Source organism: Phallusia mammillata, chromosome 8, assembly GCF_965637545.1.
Source record: "Phallusia mammillata chromosome 8, kaPhaMamm4.hap1.1, whole genome shotgun sequence".
In the NCBI taxonomy this organism is placed as follows: Eukaryota; Metazoa; Chordata; class Ascidiacea; order Phlebobranchia; family Ascidiidae; genus Phallusia; species Phallusia mammillata.
The window spans coordinates 10,770,431-10,787,915 of NC_137259.1; the positions used below are offsets into that span (position 1 = coordinate 10,770,431).

The following is a 17,485-nucleotide window of genomic DNA, read 5'->3' on the forward strand; positions in this document are numbered from 1 at the left end:
TAATAGCGCCCAAAAGCCCACTTTAATTTTTAGCTCGGTGCACAGATTGAGCTGCACAACCAGGAGATCAGTCTTAAGTGTTTATGATGTCATAATCTATATTGTGGTGCTTGTGGTACCTGTTTTGTTCGCATTGTTGGCACACAATATGCGTACAAAAAGATTGACACATACGGGTATCAGGCTGGTAATACTATTTTTAGTACCACAAAAACTGTTTAGTGCCGTTTAAAACACCCCTGCCTAAGTTAACCTTCCAGTGTTTTGATATTGAGCAAATACAAATTGCCGTTTTTAGCGACAATAGACCCTAAAGTTTGACAAAAACGAGTATTTGTATTGTACTTCAAAAAGACCTTCGTCGAACCCCTCATTCGGCGTTGCCGAACCCCGGTTACGAACCACTGTGTTACAGCTTGTATTAGGTGCGCCCCTCTGCGGACGCCCATGTTTACAATGAACTGGTCCACGATACTCATCTAATCTGATTGAACTGGTCACCAAACTTTTTTCACTGCGGGCCGGATAAGTTTAATAATAATTCGCGCAGGCCGGATAGTTTACATGCCCTAGCGCCGTCTTAGCGAACTTAGCCCGCAAGCCGAATTTGATAGGGGCGCCAAGATATGGTCTTTCTAGAATCCCATTAAAAATCTGGTGATGCGTCTATTAAATTGCGTAGTTAGTCTCATCTTACAAGCAACGCTTGTATATTACGTCACAAGTGACCAAAGAAAGCAATTGTTTGCGCACAATTGACACTTTTAGTCTTGTTTGTGACGTAACAAACTGGCTTTGGGTCAATCTTGGGCTTTGTAATCGCATAAAATAAGGTAATATCAATTCTACATATCGCGACAGGAAAACTTTCGTAAGAAGTAGATTAATTTTTAAATGTTACAAAGCTATCAATGCGATTTGACAAACCAAAAAAAATGTGGCCGCCGTAGTTTGGTGACCCCTGCACTAGGCGAAGGGGTTGCAGTTTTATAGGATGTTTCGTTGTCATGTTGGCAGTAAGTTTGTTCAACAGCGAAATTTATTTTGATTTTCTTGTTTTAAAAACCCAAGGTAACCGCTTCACCCGACGACGGTATTCTAGTCGGATTTGCCCAAGGGGTTTATTATTTCGAGATGATTAAGGTAAAAATCAAGTCTTAAAAATCAAGTCTTAAAAATCCTTCCAACTAAATAACATCAAGCATAGCAAAATTTTATTGTGTGTTCCAGAACAAATCATGCGATTTCCATTCTGTCCACTTGGTTTCCACCACAAATAAATAAAATATCAAGGAAAATATTACAAAAAGATGCGTTTGTTACATGCCAAAACTTAGATTTATTTACTTTCTGAAAGATCGAGAAAAAATTAATCACTTTTTTGTGGTGGAAAGGGCCTTGACCAATCAGGGGCGATGGGCTTTGGATAATCGTAATTCTTCAGGTGCAATGGATTTGTGGGTTTTGGTCTGTCAGTGTATATCTGCAAATATAACAATAACAATTGTAAGCTAATAGCTAAACAACGTTGGACATGGTTCACAATTGTTTTATTTTAGTTATCTGAATAAATTGGTATGAAATGTACAATTCAACCAAAACATATAGACAAAAATAGAATTAAACCAACCATCGAAAATGAAAAGTTGGCTTTTCTACAGCCTCTTAATGTTGTATGACACACCTTTTTTCATGGATACACAATATGTGGTGACTTGTTCCTCACAAGGGAGTATAATCATTCAGTGAAATAATTCACTTGAAAGATTTATGTTTTTGCTGTTTAGCCATGGTAAATCTAGCAACTATATTTTAATCTTTACCTTGCATGGTAACATAAAGTAGTTAAAAAAACAAATGGTGTATACCTTTTGGCGTTTCATTGAAAACACCTCTTTGTCAAAACCCAATTTATCAAACAAACATCTGTCCAACTTTAACTGCTGCTCCCGACAACTGAATTTGAAAACACAAAATGTGGTTGGCAACAATCAAATAATGTAACTGCAGTCACACCACTTACTGATAGGCAAAGTTGTTAAAATTAGGCAAATCCATCTTTCTTACTTGGTTTTAGAGTTTATTTTATTGTCATTGAGGTTGCATGTAAAAACACTTACTGTGAAAAGCTTCGACATATGTCAGATTCTAAGCATTGTGCAAGAGATATAAAGGATTCCTCACAATGGTCTGTCACAGTCCTTGAATTGGGGTTAGTTAAATTAGCAAATTATGTACTAAATGTTTTAGCAAACTATGTACATCATACTTGTAAAATTTGGCAGCACAATCTGAGACATTGTGACTATACTTTAAACACTTTCTTGGGTCTAGCTCTTCCTTTTTGCACAACATGTATTCTTGGTTAATATTTCCACATTGCACTGCATACTGGAAGGCAGCAGCCTTGAGGGCATGTGATGGAACACCAAGCTGAAAAAAATCTGCTTTACTGATATATTTTTCATGTCAAAATCTGCAATGGACATGAATAAGCAAGTCTCTTAAGACAGCATTGACAGCACCTGGCGAATACAAAAATTGGGATCCCTGCTAAGGCTATGTAATTACAACCAGAAAGGTGGTGCCCCTATATATTTGAAATTTATATATGTCACATGCTGCTTAATGGTTGTCCAATGTACCTAACCCTCAAGGATTTGTCATCAACCAGCTTTGAAACTTCTTTCCACATACTTTTTCATTATCATGTATTTGTTTATTGTAAAATAGAGAATGGAAAACAACCTGTTACCAACAGTTTACATACACCAATAAATTAGGAAACCATGTAGTGACAAAAGTATAACAAACCTTTCTTAATTGTACTTTGTAAACTGTTTATATATGTTGACTTGCAGTAATCAACAGCAGTTTTACCAGATGCATATTATGAACCAAGTGTAGCTTCAAGCTTGACAAGATAACTTTCCTATATATTTCCATTTTATATGTTCTATATCCTATTAATGGATCCACTATACACACTATTCACCAACAAACATGATTGTTTTTATAAGCAAAAACTGATGGGTCTTTCCCCTCACACATGTTAAAGCGAACTGGGTACAGTATTAAAACGGTGCAATTATTTTTAGACTCTTGGGAACAAATTAGTAGAAAGTATAAAACCAAAATTAAAAAAGGTTTCCATTTTCTTTTTCATCATTATATATATTTATTTTCAAACATTTACAAAAGTGGTAAAAAAGAACTAAAAAAAAGTCCAGTTTAAAAACAGGTAAAACTTTTGCTATTAAACCCAGACAGTATTATAGACATGAAACATTTCCTGTAGGGATGTGCCAAAATTGAAAATGTTCTGTTTGGTCGAGCACCGAGCATCTCACTTTGATGCTCGGTGCTCGGCCGAGCACGCTCGGTGCATTATGACATCACAAAAAATCCCCTTTCTACGTTTTAGCTCCATAAGGTCTCTTACGTCACCGGCGGTGTTTTATTAAGCTGTACATGCCTATAAAGTTCGCGTTTTTCCACCATCTAGTATATTTGAAAAATCATTCGTTTTTGTTCATAGACACCCTTTACAACACTAGTTTCATATGTTAGCAGGGCATGAACATGCAAATTGAACGCTCGGGTCAGTTCGTGCAACTGCTCGGCTGAGCACCGAGCATCAAAAACAGCGATGCTCGGTACCGAGTACTCGGGTTCTGGCTCGGCCCATCCCTAATTTCCTGCCAAAAGTACATGGACAAACTTCACCAAAGAAAAAAAAAACTGAAATAAGATGATGCTTATAATGCACCAACCAACAATGTATGAAACTTCTGGATTACGTCTTTTGCAAGTATATATATATAGATGATTTAGAAATTTCATATTTAGCATCATTCGGGTCAAACTTGGGAGGATTACTATAGGATAACTAACTTACATGTGTGTAAATTTGAAAGTTTTGTTTCTTTCTCAACCAAATGTTTGAACAAACCAGCGTAAGACAAAAAATACGAACAACACTTTTTGCCATTTGCTTCGGACAGCACAAAATTGGAAGAAAGTACAACACTACAATTAAGTACTCGGTAACCATAACCGTACATGGTATCAAAGGTATATACATGTGGTACTCGGTATCGGTACTCGCTTCAAAACCTGGTATTGTACCATCACTAGTATTCACCAAAAAGACTGTCCAGTAACAGGTCTGTTCATGCTTGAAGCAACAAAATTGAAAACAAGTGAATCAATTCCTGAGAGTTTAGTGAATGTGGTTGGGGCTGGGTCATCACTGTGCTCATCAGGCTAAAATTTATAACATACACGGAATACCTCATAAACAACTGTTCAAAATTATAACTCATAGTGGGTTGTATTTTTGACATAAATGGTCTGTAAACCTAACATATATTTTTGGGTAAAAGGTTAAACCAATTAAAAACTATAAAATGTTTCAAACACTTTGCAATGCCCCAACCAACAAAGTAAGACACTCCTTGGTCATATAATTTAGTAAGTAAAACTGTGAAAAGACTGGTTTTATTTCTACAGTCATACAAACTCACATCTCCTCGTTTGATTTGTTGGAAAACTGTTTGCAGTTCTTCATCCACATTTTCCTTTACCCCCTTTGTATTTTCAAATTTGTTTGTGTTGTTTGGCACAAAGCCATCAGGGTTGAGTAGTGATGGCATTGGTACCCTTTACCACATCAGTTTGTGGACAAGTTGGTAGCCAGCACACTATTTAAATGATTTCTGTTTAAACAATATTTAGAAGAAGTGGGTTAAATAGAAACTTTACTATGTTTACTAAATCATTTTTGCAGGAGGTTTTGTGTATGAAATCGTTATTTGTAAATATTGAGTATATTTTGTGGTCTAACAAGAGTACATTTTTAACACTATATTTACTACCCCAGCAATCCAGCATACATCATATTCTTACGCAGATTCGATAGTCGATACGCTTTGGATTTTTTGAAATGTTACTTTATCTTTTCGACTAACTTTCTTCGTCACTGCCGATTTTTAATTTCTAGTTGTTTGCAAATATTAACAAACCTACACCAAGAACAATATAACGAACATCAGACAAGACAGAAGTCAGTTGGTGGTTTTGTATTGTTAATCTTATCCTCATTGTTGTCATTGTTAATCTTATCCTCATTATCTGGGTAACACTAAAAGAAGAAAAACGGAAAGGCGGGAAAAGCAGGAAATCAACACTAAAAACAGAAAAGAAAGGAAAAGCAGAAAAAAGGGAAATTTATGTTTCCTAAAAGAGGGAAAAATAATTGCAGAAAAACAGGAAAAGAGTGAAATTTCCTGTTTCTTTAGGTTTCGAAAGCAGAAAACGGGAAACGTTGTCAAAACACTGAAAAGCAGAAAAATGGGAAATGTTTCTTTATTTGTTTTTTATGTCGTTCTAACCAGTTAATAGCGTTCTGCATCGATTGTGTCGAAATACAGAAAAGCAGAAAAACGGGAAATAATTCTTTATTTGTTTTTTATGTCGTTTTAATTTAACTCTTTACACCATTTAATAGCGTTCTACATCGATTGTGTCGAAATACAGAATAGCAGAAAAACGGGAAATGTTTCTTTATTTGTTTTTTATGCCATTCTAACTCTTTAAAACCATTTAATAGCGTCCTACATTGATTATGTCGAAATACAGAAAAGCAGAAAAACAGGAAATGTTTCTTTATTTGTTTTTTTTTATGTCATTCTAACTCTTTAAAACCATTTAATAGCATTCTACATCGATTGTTTTGAAATACAGAAAAGCAGAAAAACAGGAAATGTTTCTTTATTTGATTTTTATGTCGTTCTAACTCTTTAAAACCATTTAATAGCGTTCTACATCGATTGTGTCGAAATACAGAAAAGCAGAAAAACGGGAAATGTTTCTTTATTTGCTTTTTATGTTATTCTCACTCGTAAAAATCATTGGAAAGTGATCTAATGGCGTTCTACATCGATTGTGTCGCAATACAGAAAAGTAGAAAAACGGGAAACGTTGTCGAAATACAGAAAAGCAGAAAAACGGGAAATGTTTCTTTATTTGCTTTTTATGTCGTTCTAACTCTTCAAAACCATTTAAGAGCATTCTTCTTCGATTGTGTTGAAACACAGAAAAGCAGAAAAACGGGAAATGTTTCTTTATTTGTTTTTTATGGCATTCTAACTCTTTAAAACCATTTAATAGCGTTCTACATCGATTGTGTCGAAATACAGAAAAGCAGAAAAACGGGAAATGTTTCTTTATTTGTTTTTTATGTCGTTCTAATTAACTCTTTACACCATTTAATAGCGTTCTACATCGATTGTGTCGAAATACAGAAAAGCAGAAAAACGGGAAATGTTTCTTTATTTGTTTTTTATGTCGTTCTAATTAACTCTTTACACCATTTAATAGCGTTCTACATCGATTGTGTCGCAATACAGAAAAGCAGAAAAACAGGAAATGTTTCTTTATTTGTTTTTTTACGCCGTTTTAAATGATACAAATCATTTTACAAATCACCTATTTTCAAGTCGATTGTGTCGAAATACAGAAAAGGCGGGTAAACTTAATTGGTCAGACTTCTAAAGGGATCCGAAATTTAACTCCCTATTGAAAGATGCTGACGCAGTTGTACGATTGCTTATCTCACTGTTAACTCTATATTCTCGCCTAATCGATGGCCACATTTTTAATAGTCACAAATCTAAAGCTTCCGCATCAGCAATTTCACTGTGGATATGCTTTAGGAAAACGTTTACTAGTTGGAGGTAGGAGCACGTCTCTTTAGCAGTGATGGGTCAAGTTTGTTGCATAATAGCCTACTGCTTGCTGCGATCAAGATTACGGAGACATCTTGACTTTGTTTGCAGGTGCGAGAGAGGTTTCTTTACTTTAGATGACACATAAGTCAGTTCAATAGTCACACACTATTCTTTCGCTTGATAAAGTGTGGCAGAAACTAACCGGTAAAAGAGCTGCTTAAGAATACGAAAGACAATAAAATAAAATCTGGTTATTACGCATTCCCTCTGTTAAAAGCAAGTTTTAAAATTTATTAAATTAGGCAGTTTCACATCCTAGTAATCACAAAACTGTTTTAATAGTAAAAAGGCATTTATTTGTGGGATATTGTACTGTCATATTCCATTTAACTTTTTTTAATTAACCGACTTTCTTTTGGATATGTGACTGATTGCGCTACAACCTTGACATACTGCACTCGCTCTGAGACGTCATGCTATTTTGCGGCGCATTGCTGTCAGTGACCTTGCGTTGTTGTCGCGATTAGCCTTTTGTGTTCACGTCCAGGCAGAAGCATTAACTTCTATGTGTTAATTGAAAGGATATTTTGAGATGTTATAGTTAAATTATACTTCACAATTTCAAAGGACTTGTTTAATAATTAATGCACTTTTTTTCAACTTGTAGCAAATTTGTATGAAATCTTTAATAGCAAGCATTCAAAAAATGGAAATAAAACTGTTAAAATCAGAATACAAGCCTTTGACTTTGTTGGACGCAAAACAGTTACTGGAAAATCCCGTGGACATCTCACATGTTCCAGCTGTTAAGCCATGTGGCGGAACTTTTTCAAAGGAGAAAATTGGGAGTCGCGAAATGATTTTAAATGCGACCAGTATAGGTTTATCGGCGAAGGTCGTCATAAAAATGACAAGCTGGGAATCCTCCGCCGGTACTACAAAATCAAAGTTCCTGGTGGCAGAAAAAAACGGAACTTCGGTGGCGTTTCAGAGACATGTGTTTACTCTTCTACCCGACAGTTCCAAGGATCCACCATTATGTTTAGTCCACTACTTTGGAAATGAAGAAACTCATATGGATACTCCACACGGAAACGCAAAAAAGAAAACAGGAGTTTATCTTCCAACTCTTAAAACAGTAATCAACAATATTTCTTCAAAAACGGAAACTCAAAAGCCCAAAAAAGTGTATGACGAAATGCAAACCCCAAAAAGTCATGAAGATGATCAGCTTCGAATGCCGATCGATAGACCAAGAGACGTAAAACAATGCGAAAATATACAGCACAGTGCATCGCTTAAAAAAAGTTTTCAAACGACGAATATTTCAGCACTGTTGAAGTAGCCATTCAAACGGGGACCTTTGTGCGTCAATTGACAATTCATCCCGGCTTGGTAGTTTAAGCAAGTGGTTTCCTATGACACCACGTTTTGCCTCGGGAACTTTGTCAGTGCTTGTCGCTAGAAACGTCAAAATGCAGGATGATCCCATTTTTCCAGTGGCGTTCATGTTGCAGGAAAGAATTTTTTTTACCACAGGGAATTTTTACGCGACATTTTTCCTGCCATTGGCATCACTAAAGCGAAACATACACCAATAGTTACGGACAGAGAAAAATGAATGACCAGGTGCCTCAAGACCCATTTTCCAAGACTTGTGAATTGTTTTGCACAAATCACATTTTAAAAGCTGTCGAGAGGTGGATAAAATCACATGGTGGGGAAAAAGATGATGAAAAGGTCCTCAAAGACGACGTTTCGCGCCTCATCGATTGTCAGTCGATAACTGATTTCAATAACTTGTACGAGATACTTTCAAGCAGCTGGTCGCAATCGTTTAAAAGCTATTTTGATGGAAATTTGAAAAACGATCTCATTCAACACTCCTGCAAGTTTGTAACAGAAAAGTTTGCTGCGTTTCAACAAGGTGCTGTAACAAACAACATCGCAGAAAGTATGAACCACGTGCTTAAGGCAGTAACAGAACACCAACTATTACCCATTGACCTGATGATAATGATATTAAAGCAAGTTCGGGACATTTACCGCTACGACTTTTTGCGCGCAGTTACTGGTTTCGGAAGTAACCAGTTAAAACCAGAGTTTTCTTTTTTGCGGCAACCACGCACTGAAGTACACTTGCCAGTTATTTCCACAATGGAAAATCTTGTAAGCGAAACACTTTCAGATGAAGTCAGACAGGTTGGCAGTGTGGAAAAGGGAGATGATTATCGGACGACCCAAAAAGCGATGGCACGACTATGCATCAAGCGAGGTCTTATTGGCTTTTCCGCTGCCACATCATCATTTTCAGTAATGAATCCTTTCACGAACAACGTACAAAGCGTTGTTTTAAACCCGAAGCCCTCAAAGTGTTCTTGTCCAAGTACCGGTTTATGTTTCCATGTTCTAGCAGTGCAAATGGCAATACAGGAGTCAAAAGATAAAAGTAAAGACCAGCGTAGTTACTCACTTTCGATGATCCCAGTTATGAATTTATGTTCATCTTCACTTTCGATGATGATAAAAAAAAGCCGTGGCTCGGAAAAAAAATCCGGTCGAAAACGGCCAAGACCAAAGGATTATGACTACGAAGTTGACCCCGCCCCAGATGCCACGTTTCCCCTGGACCGAAAAATGGTCAAATTACAACATGCAACATCAACACCCAAAAAAGGAAAACTCGTCCAGCTTTGCCAAACAGTTGACACACTGGATGATTTAAGTCTAGAGGCTTTAGATGATACAACAATTGTTGATGAGTTTTCGATCCATGAATTGGATGATTGTGAAGTTAAACATTCTTCTGAAGTTCAGCTGTTTCCATGGAAAAGCAACTATTCGGAAATCAAAATTGATGAGGGTTGGAGTAAGACCTATCTGAGTGTTTGGAAGGAAGCCGGTGGTTGACAGAGGAATCACTGGAATTTTCAATCCAGTGCCTGATTAAAGATACCACAAGTCCAGCTTTCTTAATGTTCGATTCTTTTCTTCTGCAGTGTGCAGAAAGAAATATGCACGACGTGATTGCTACATTTGCCTGCCATAGAGAAGCAATTAACTTCGACAATTTCTGCTTTGTCTGCAACCCTGGAGGTCATTGGTTTCTAATCGTAGCAAATCTTAAGGAAAAAATTATTGCTTCGATTGACACCTTCGAAACGTTAACATCTTCCAAACTAAACTCTTATGACGAAGGTATTCCAAATAGTGGCCGCTTGCTACGCTGTTGCTGGCATAAAAGTATCGTACACAGAGTGGAAATTTGTACAATGTCAAGCAGTTCCCCAACAAAAAAACAGTTATGACTGTGGTGTTTTGTGTGTGGTAAACATGTTCTGTGTCCTCAACAATCTCCCTCTTCCCGTGGATGTTAGTTCTACTGAAGCAAGAAACTGGATAAAGCAAACTGTAGCAAACCAAGAACTGATTTATTCATCCACCAAGCCCAAACAAAAGCTGAATGAAGCTAAACGGGCAGTCAGTGAAATTTGGGACGAGGAACACCATGCAGAATCTTCACTGTCCATCGAAAAACGGCCATACCACCAAATTTTCAAATCAAATGCAAAGAGCACTGAGGCATGGGAAAATGCGAAGCCATAGGCTGCTCAGGAAACAAAACAAACCAAACACAGGTTTTCTGCATCTCATGTAGAAAATGGTTCCACCGGGTCCGTCTGCCAGGAAATGTTCGTTCGGATGGAACATGTTTCAATTGTTCATCCGTTTAAGTGTAACTGTTGACATTTATGGTTTGTAATTCTTTTTCATTTTAGCCGGGACACTTTTTAATCGCCTTGTATTTGCATACTCTTCATCCTTGTATTACTTTTCCAAAAATACCTTGACAAAAATGTTTCTGTTTATGTGGTTGTTGTGTGCAAGTAAATACGCAATCCATTCTAGAAACATTTCCTGTTTTTCTGCTTTTCTGTGTTTCGACACAATCGATGTAGAACGCTATTAAATGGTTTCAAAGAGTTATAATGACATAAAAAACAAACAAAGAAACATTTCCTGTTTTTCTGCTTTTCTGTGTTTCGTCACAATCGATGTAGAACGCTATTAAATGGTTTTAAAGAGTTATAATGACATAAAAAACAAATAAAGAAACATTTCCTGTTTTTCTGCTTTTCTGTGTTTCGTCACAATCGATGTAGAACGCTATTAAATGGTTTTAAAGAGTTATAATGACATAAAAAACAAATAAAGAAACACTTCCTGTTTTTCTGCTTTACTGTGTTTCGTCACAATCGATGTAGAACGCTATTAAATGGTTTTAAAGAAGTAAGAACGACATAAAAAACAAATAAAGAAACATTTCCTGTTTTTCTGCTTTTCTGTATTTCAAAACAATCGATGTAGAACGCTCTTAAATTGTTTTAAAGAGTTATAATGACATAAAAAACAAATAAAGAAACATTTCCTGTTTTTCTGCTTTTCTGTGTTTCGTCACAATCGATGTAGAACGCTCTTAAATTGTTTTAAAGAAGTTAGAATGGCATAAAAAACAAATAAAAAAAATTTCCCGTTTTTCTGCTTTTCTGTATTTCGACACAATCGATGTAGAACGCTATTAAATGGTTTTAAAGAGTTAGAACGACATAAAAAACAAATAACGACACAATCGATGTAGAACGCTCTTAAATGGTTTTGAAGAGTTAGAACGACATAAAAAACAAATAAAGAAACATTTCCTGTTTTTCTGCTTTTCTGTGTTTCGTCACAATCGATGTAGAACGCTCTTAAATTGTTTTAAAGAAGTTAGAATGGCATAAAAAACAAATAAAAAAAATTTCCCGTTTTTCTGCTTTTCTATGTTCGTCACAATCGATGTAGAACGCTATTAAATGGTTTTAAAGAGTTATAACGACATAAAAACAAATAACGACACAATCGATGTAGAACGCTATTAAGTGGTTTTGAAGAGTTAGAACGACATAAAAAACAAATAAAGAAACATTTCCCGTTTTTCTGCTTTTCTGTATTTCGACAACGTTTCCCGTTTTTCTGCTTTTCTGTACTGCGACACAATCGATGTAGAACGCTCTTAAATGGTTTTAAAGAGTTATGTAACAAACTGCTGGCTTTGGATCAATCCTGGGCGTTGTAATCCAACGAAACTAGGTAATATTATTCTACATATCGCGACAGGAAAACTTTCGTGAGGAGTAAATTAATTTTTAAATGCTACAAAGTTATCAACACGATTTGGCAAACCAAAAAATGTGGTCGCGGGCCTGATGAAATGACCTAGCGGGCCGGATCCGGACCGCGGGCCGTAGTTTTGTGACCCCTGTTCAAGTAGAATGAAAGACGGGACTGGGTGAAAGTTCACAGACCGTGCTTATAACGTTAGACGGGACTACGGAAAAGCGTTTGTTCTACATGACTAAAATACGGGACTGGGTGAAAGTTCACAGACCGTGCTTATAGCGTTAGACGGGATTACGGAAAAGCTTTTGTTCGACATGACTAAAAGACGGGACTGGGTGAAAGTTCACACGCAGTTCTTATAGCGTTAGACGGGACTACGGAAAAGCGCATATCCAACATGACTAAAAGACGGGACTGGGTGAAAGTTCAAAGGCGGTTGTTATAGCGTTAGACGGTACTACGGAAAAGCATTTGTTCGACATGACTAAAAGACGGGACTGGGTGAAAGTTCAAAGGCGTTTGTTATAGCGCCAGACGGGACTACGAAAAATTGTTTGTTCGAAAGTTCACACGCAGTTCTTATAGCGTTAGACGGGACTACGGAAAAGCAATTGTTCGAAATGACTAAAAGGCGGGACTGGGTGAAAGTTCAAAGGCGTTTGTTATAGCGCCAGACGTGACTACGGAAAAGCAATTGTTCGACATGACTAAAAGACGGGACTGCATGGGTGAAAGTTCACATATAGTTGTTATAGCGCCAGACGGGACTACGGAAAACCTTGATGGCAACCCATGGATCTGTGACCTTGTTCTGGACACGCAGCTGTGAAGTATTTTCGACTCAATTTACAAACCGCTGGCAACAAGTTTTTGGTGTTGGACTCAGCTTTTATGACTTGTGCCACGCGCCGCGCCCCTTTTCAACTGGCATGCTTTATATGTAAAACAGAAGCCCTAAATTATGACAATTTGCTAATTATTTCTGGCAATGGAAGTCATTGGGTTTTGTTTGTAGTGGATTTTAAAGCAAAGCGGCTGATTTCAATCAATTCATTAACATCAATTACTGTTGAAAACCTTGTTGAGGGAGGAATTAAAATTATCCAGGCCTGCTATGCCGTTGCCCAAAAAGAACTTAACCCTGAAGGATGGACTGTTTGCGAATGCAATGATGTACCACAACAAACAAACTCAACGGATTGCGGGGTTCATGTTGCCCTAAATGCTTTTTCCATAATTAACAGCATTCCCCTTGCCAAATCTGTTGCGTACAATAAAGCTCGGAACTGGCTAAAGTCTATTCTCAACACTGATACCACGGTTGAAAGCGTCCTGAAAACTAAGTCCAAAGATCAACTTTTATGTGCAGTTGCCGATGTGGAAACAGCTTGGAGTTTTGATTGCCCAATATTTCCCCGCTCGTACAAATGCTTTCCAGGCCTTTTTGAGATAAAAGACCAACCTACATTGTGGGACAAATGCGAGGATGAGCCTTGCCAAGAGGTAAAGCTGTAGAGGAACAGATATTTTGCGTGACCGGCAGAAAGTGGTATCACAATTCCTGTTCAGTGTTTTTTTAAGGTGTTTTGGGGACCGAAACGGATTTTGATTTCGGTTTGTGGTCGTGTGTTTAATTCGATTTCAGTTCGTGCTTAGCCTATGTGTTTCGTTTCATTTCGGTTCGTGCTTCTTTCAGTTTTGCATTGTTTTTTACAACATTCGAAGATACAACTAAAATTCAAATGCAACCGCAAACATATATTGAAGTGCTGTGTTGAACTCCGAGTTGTTTATAAAACCTAGATGTTTAGAAACTTGAAATACAGTGATATTTGCATAAAAATCGCGAAAAACAATAAGAAAAACAATCAATGACTAGGGAACGAAAAGGTATAGACCCACGTTTAAAAGGCAGAATTATTACCATTGTTCAAACGACTTCAAATGTACTGTTCGCACATAAGTACGCTTCTCGACCAACATTGTGCAAGAAATTAGACTCCCACAATTGAGGCACCCCATTGATGTAGGGAGCAAGCAGTTGGTCGGTGTCAACAAGTCGATCAATCACGTCCGACCAGCGTTGCTCCCCTTTTCGCGCATTGAAAATGCGTCGAGTGCGCTTTTCCGTAGTCCCGTCTAACGCTATAAGAATTGCGTGTGAACTTTCACCCAGTCCCGTCTTTTAGTCATTTTGAACAAACGCTTTTCCGTAGTCCCGTCTAACGCTATAGGAACTATACGTGAACTTTCACCCAGTCCCGTCTTTTAGTCATGTCGAACAAACGCTTTTTCGTAGTCCCGTCTGGCGCTATAACAAACGTCTTTGAACTTTCACCCAGTCCCGTCTTTTAGTCATGTAGGTCGTAGGATATGCGCTTTTCCGTAGTCCCGTCTAACGTTATAAGAACTGCGTGTGAACTTTCACCCAGTCCCGTCTTTTAGTCATGTCGAACAAACGCTTTTCCGTAGTCCCGTCTAATGCTATAAGACAGGGGTGTCAAACCCGCGGCCCGCGGGCCGCATGCGGCCCACGAACACTCAACAACAATTGTAGTATGTTGTTAATTTTTATCTAATTATAATGAATTTTTCTTACTTTTCTAAGTGAAAGCTATTATTTAAAAAGAGATTTACAGAAACTTAATGTATAAATAATAATTCATATGTTATGAATAGAAACGATAGTAATTAAACCGTCCCTTAAACCGCACGGCCACATGCGGCCGCAGAAACGAGTTTGTGCGGCCGTAAACATATGTAATTAAAATTCCTTAGGCAAATATTTTGATTTTCAAACTGCTCTAAACAGATTTTGTGTTACTGAAAAGACAAAAGAGTATTACTAGCCTAGCAGCCATGTGGCTCAGACTTTTTGTAGGCCTATTGTGTGCAAACAATGCGAAAAAACAGGCACGAAAAGCGTCACAATATAGATTAAGACGTAATAAACAGTTAAAACTGATCTTCATACTGTGCAGCTCAATCTCTGCATCAAGTTGGAAATGAATCTGGGCTTTGGGGGAGTCAACAGATGATATATATGTGATATTAACCTATTTCTTTACTTGTGTCATTTTAAAACAAAAACCAGCAGGCAGCACGCAATTGGCGCCTGTTGGTGAAATAAGGATCTGCAATGCGGCCGTCATAGCGAATAGGCTGTTTTAAGTGTATAAAACGTAATTAAAAATCACATGCGGCCCTCGGCATAATTTTCAAACTGCAATGTGGCCCTCGAACCCCACGAGTTTGACACCCCTGCTATTAGAACTATATGTGAACTTTCACCCAGTCCCGTCTTTTAGTCATGTCGGACAAACGCTTTTCCGTAGTCCCGTCTGGTGCTATAAGAACTGCGTGTGAACTTTCACCCAGTCCCGTATTTTAGTCATGTTGGATATGCGCTTTTCCGTAGTCCCGTCTAACGCTATAAGAACTGCGTGTGAACTTTCACCCAGTCCCGTCTTTTAGTCATGTCGAACAAACGCTTTTCCGTAGTCCCGTCTGGTGCTATAAGAACTGCGTGTAAACTTTCACCCAGTCCCGTATTTTAGTCATGTTGGATATGCGCTTTTCCGTAGACCCGTCCAACGCTATAAGAACTGCGTGTGAACTTTCACCCAGTCCCGTCTTTTAGTCATGTCGAACAAACGCTTTTCCGTAGTCCCGTCTGGTGCTATAAGAACTGCGTGTGAACTTTCACCCAGTCCCGTATTTTGGTCATGTTGGATATGCGCTTTTCCGTAGTCCCGTCTAACGCTATAAGAACTGCGTGTGAACTTTCACCCAGTCCCGTCTTTTAGTCATGTCGAACAAACGCTTTTCCGTAGTCCCGTCTGGTGCTATAAGAACTGCGTGTGAACTTTCACCCAGTCCCGTATTTTAGTCATGTTGGATATGCGCTTTTCCGTAGACCCGTCCAACGCTATAAGAACTGCGTGTGAACTTTCACCCAGTCCCGTCTTTTAGTCATGTCGAACAAACGCTTTTCCGTAGTCCCGTCTGGTGCTATAAGAACTGCGTGTGAACTTTCACCCAGTCCCGTATTTTGGTCATGTTGGATATGCGCTTTTCCGTAGTCCCGTCTAACGCTATAAGAACTGCGTGTGAACTTTCACCCAGTCCCGTCTTTTAGTCATGTCGAACAAACGCTTTTCCGTAGTCCCGTCTGGTGCTATAAGAACTGCGTGTGAACTTTCACCCAGTCCCGTATTTTAGTCATGTTGGATATGCGCTTTTCCGTAGACCCGTCCAACGCTATAAGAACTGCGTGTGAACTTTCACCCAGTCCCGTCTTTTAGTCATGTCGAACAAACGCTTTTCCGTAGTCCCGTCTGGTGCTATAAGAACTGCGTGTGAACTTTCACCCAGTCCCGTATTTTAGTCATGTTGGATATGCGCTTTTCCGTAGACCCGTCCAACGCTATAAGAACTGCGTGTGAACTTTCACCCAGTCCCGTCTTTTAGTCATGTCGAACAAACGCTTTTCCGTAGTCCCGTCTGGTGCTATAAGAACTGCGTGTGAACTTTCACCCAGTCCCGTATTTTGGTCATGTTGGATATGCGCTTTTCCGTAGTCCCGTCTAACGCTGGAAGAACTGCGTGTGAACTTTCACCCAGTCCCGTCTTTTAGTCATGTCGAACAAACGCTTTTCCGTAGTCCCGTCTGGTGCTATAAGAACTGCGTGTGAACTTTCACCCAGTCCCGTCTTTTAGTCATGTTGGATATGCGCTTTTCCGTAATCCCGTCTAACGCTACAAGAACTGCGTGTGAACTTTCACCCAGTCCCGTAACAATTGTTGCCAGATTTTCGGTGATACAAAGCAACAACGACGTCATACTTTACGTCCGCCACCTTACATTTTTGTAAAACTCGGCGCCTATGGCTATAAGCTCGGTCTGTGAACTTTCACCCAGTCCCGTCTTTCATTCTGCTAGCAGAGGTGTACAGAGTCTGATTTTTTAGACTCCGACTCCACTCCGGGTCCGACAAAAATGACTCCGACTCCACTCCGGCTCCTGATAAATAGCGCAAAATCAGACTCCGACTCCTGATAATACTCCGGTATAACAGAAAATTGTTGTTTCAACGAAGCAATAATAAAACGCAAAATGAACTATATAAACGCAAAATGAACTCCGGATCCGGCTCCTCCTCCGGCAGGCCAGACAAAACATAAACTCCGGCTCCGGCTAGACTCCGGCAAGTTTTGGCAAAATCCGGCTCCGGACACTCGGGTACTCCGGCTCGTGTACACCTCTGTCTGCTAGTCCCGCCTCTTCCGTCTTTTAGTTTGGCACTTTTCACGTCTCTCCCGTCTTTTAGACCCCCATTCCCGCATTTCCGTCGTCCCGTATTCCCGTATTTTAGACATGTCCGCATTGCACGAGGCCAATGGAGTCTACTCATCAGACAACTTGGTTTTGTTATTACTTTTTAAAAGAAATAAACTGCAATGATGATTAATATGATGAGTATTGTAAAGATGTTTCTACTTTCAAGTCAGGTTTACCGTAAGTTAACAAAGCTGATGCAGCAAGGTTTTTCTTGCATTTACAAATCTCTCATCGGATGTGCCAGAAAAATACA

At 38.6% G+C, this 17,485-nt stretch overlaps 2 protein-coding genes across 2 annotated transcripts; one reads left to right on the forward strand and one right to left on the reverse strand.

The window, feature by feature from the left end:
- Positions 1 to 1,192: 1,192 nt before the first annotated feature.
- LOC145205226 (NADH dehydrogenase [ubiquinone] 1 alpha subcomplex subunit 8-like) lies at positions 1,193 to 4,747 on the reverse strand. Its single transcript, XM_080077896.1, has 5 exons — positions 4,527 to 4,747; positions 2,270 to 2,433; positions 2,121 to 2,201; positions 1,869 to 1,956; positions 1,193 to 1,483 (listed from the first exon to the last, which is right to left on the reverse strand). The coding sequence occupies exons 1-5, from the start codon at positions 4,653 to 4,655 to the stop codon at positions 1,370 to 1,372; spliced, it is 576 nt and encodes a 191-aa protein (XP_079934022.1). The 5' UTR covers positions 4,656 to 4,747; the 3' UTR covers positions 1,193 to 1,369.
- Positions 4,748 to 11,825: 7,078 nt separating this feature from the next.
- On the forward strand, positions 11,826 to 13,646 carry LOC145205652 (sentrin-specific protease 1-like). The gene has a single exon (XM_080078387.1). It carries the CDS (start codon positions 12,783 to 12,785, stop codon positions 13,404 to 13,406), a length of 624 nt encoding a protein of 207 aa, XP_079934513.1. The 5' UTR covers positions 11,826 to 12,782; the 3' UTR covers positions 13,407 to 13,646.
- Positions 13,647 to 17,485: the final 3,839 nt, after the last annotated feature.

Coding starts and splice junctions, on each gene's coding strand:
- LOC145205226 (XM_080077896.1), bottom strand. CDS start 4,655: ATGCCATCACTACTCAACCCTGATGGCTTTGTGCCAAACAACACAAAC. Junction 2,434..4,526: donor AACAAATCAAACGAGGAGAT/GTGAGTTTGTAT, acceptor GATTTTTTTCAG/CTTGGTGTTCCATCACATGC. Junction 1,484..1,868: donor TTTCAATGAAACGCCAAAAG/GTATACACCATT, acceptor TTATATTTGCAG/ATATACACTGACAGACCAAA.
- LOC145205652 (XM_080078387.1), top strand. CDS start 12,783: ATGACTTGTGCCACGCGCCGCGCCCCTTTTCAACTGGCATGCTTTATA.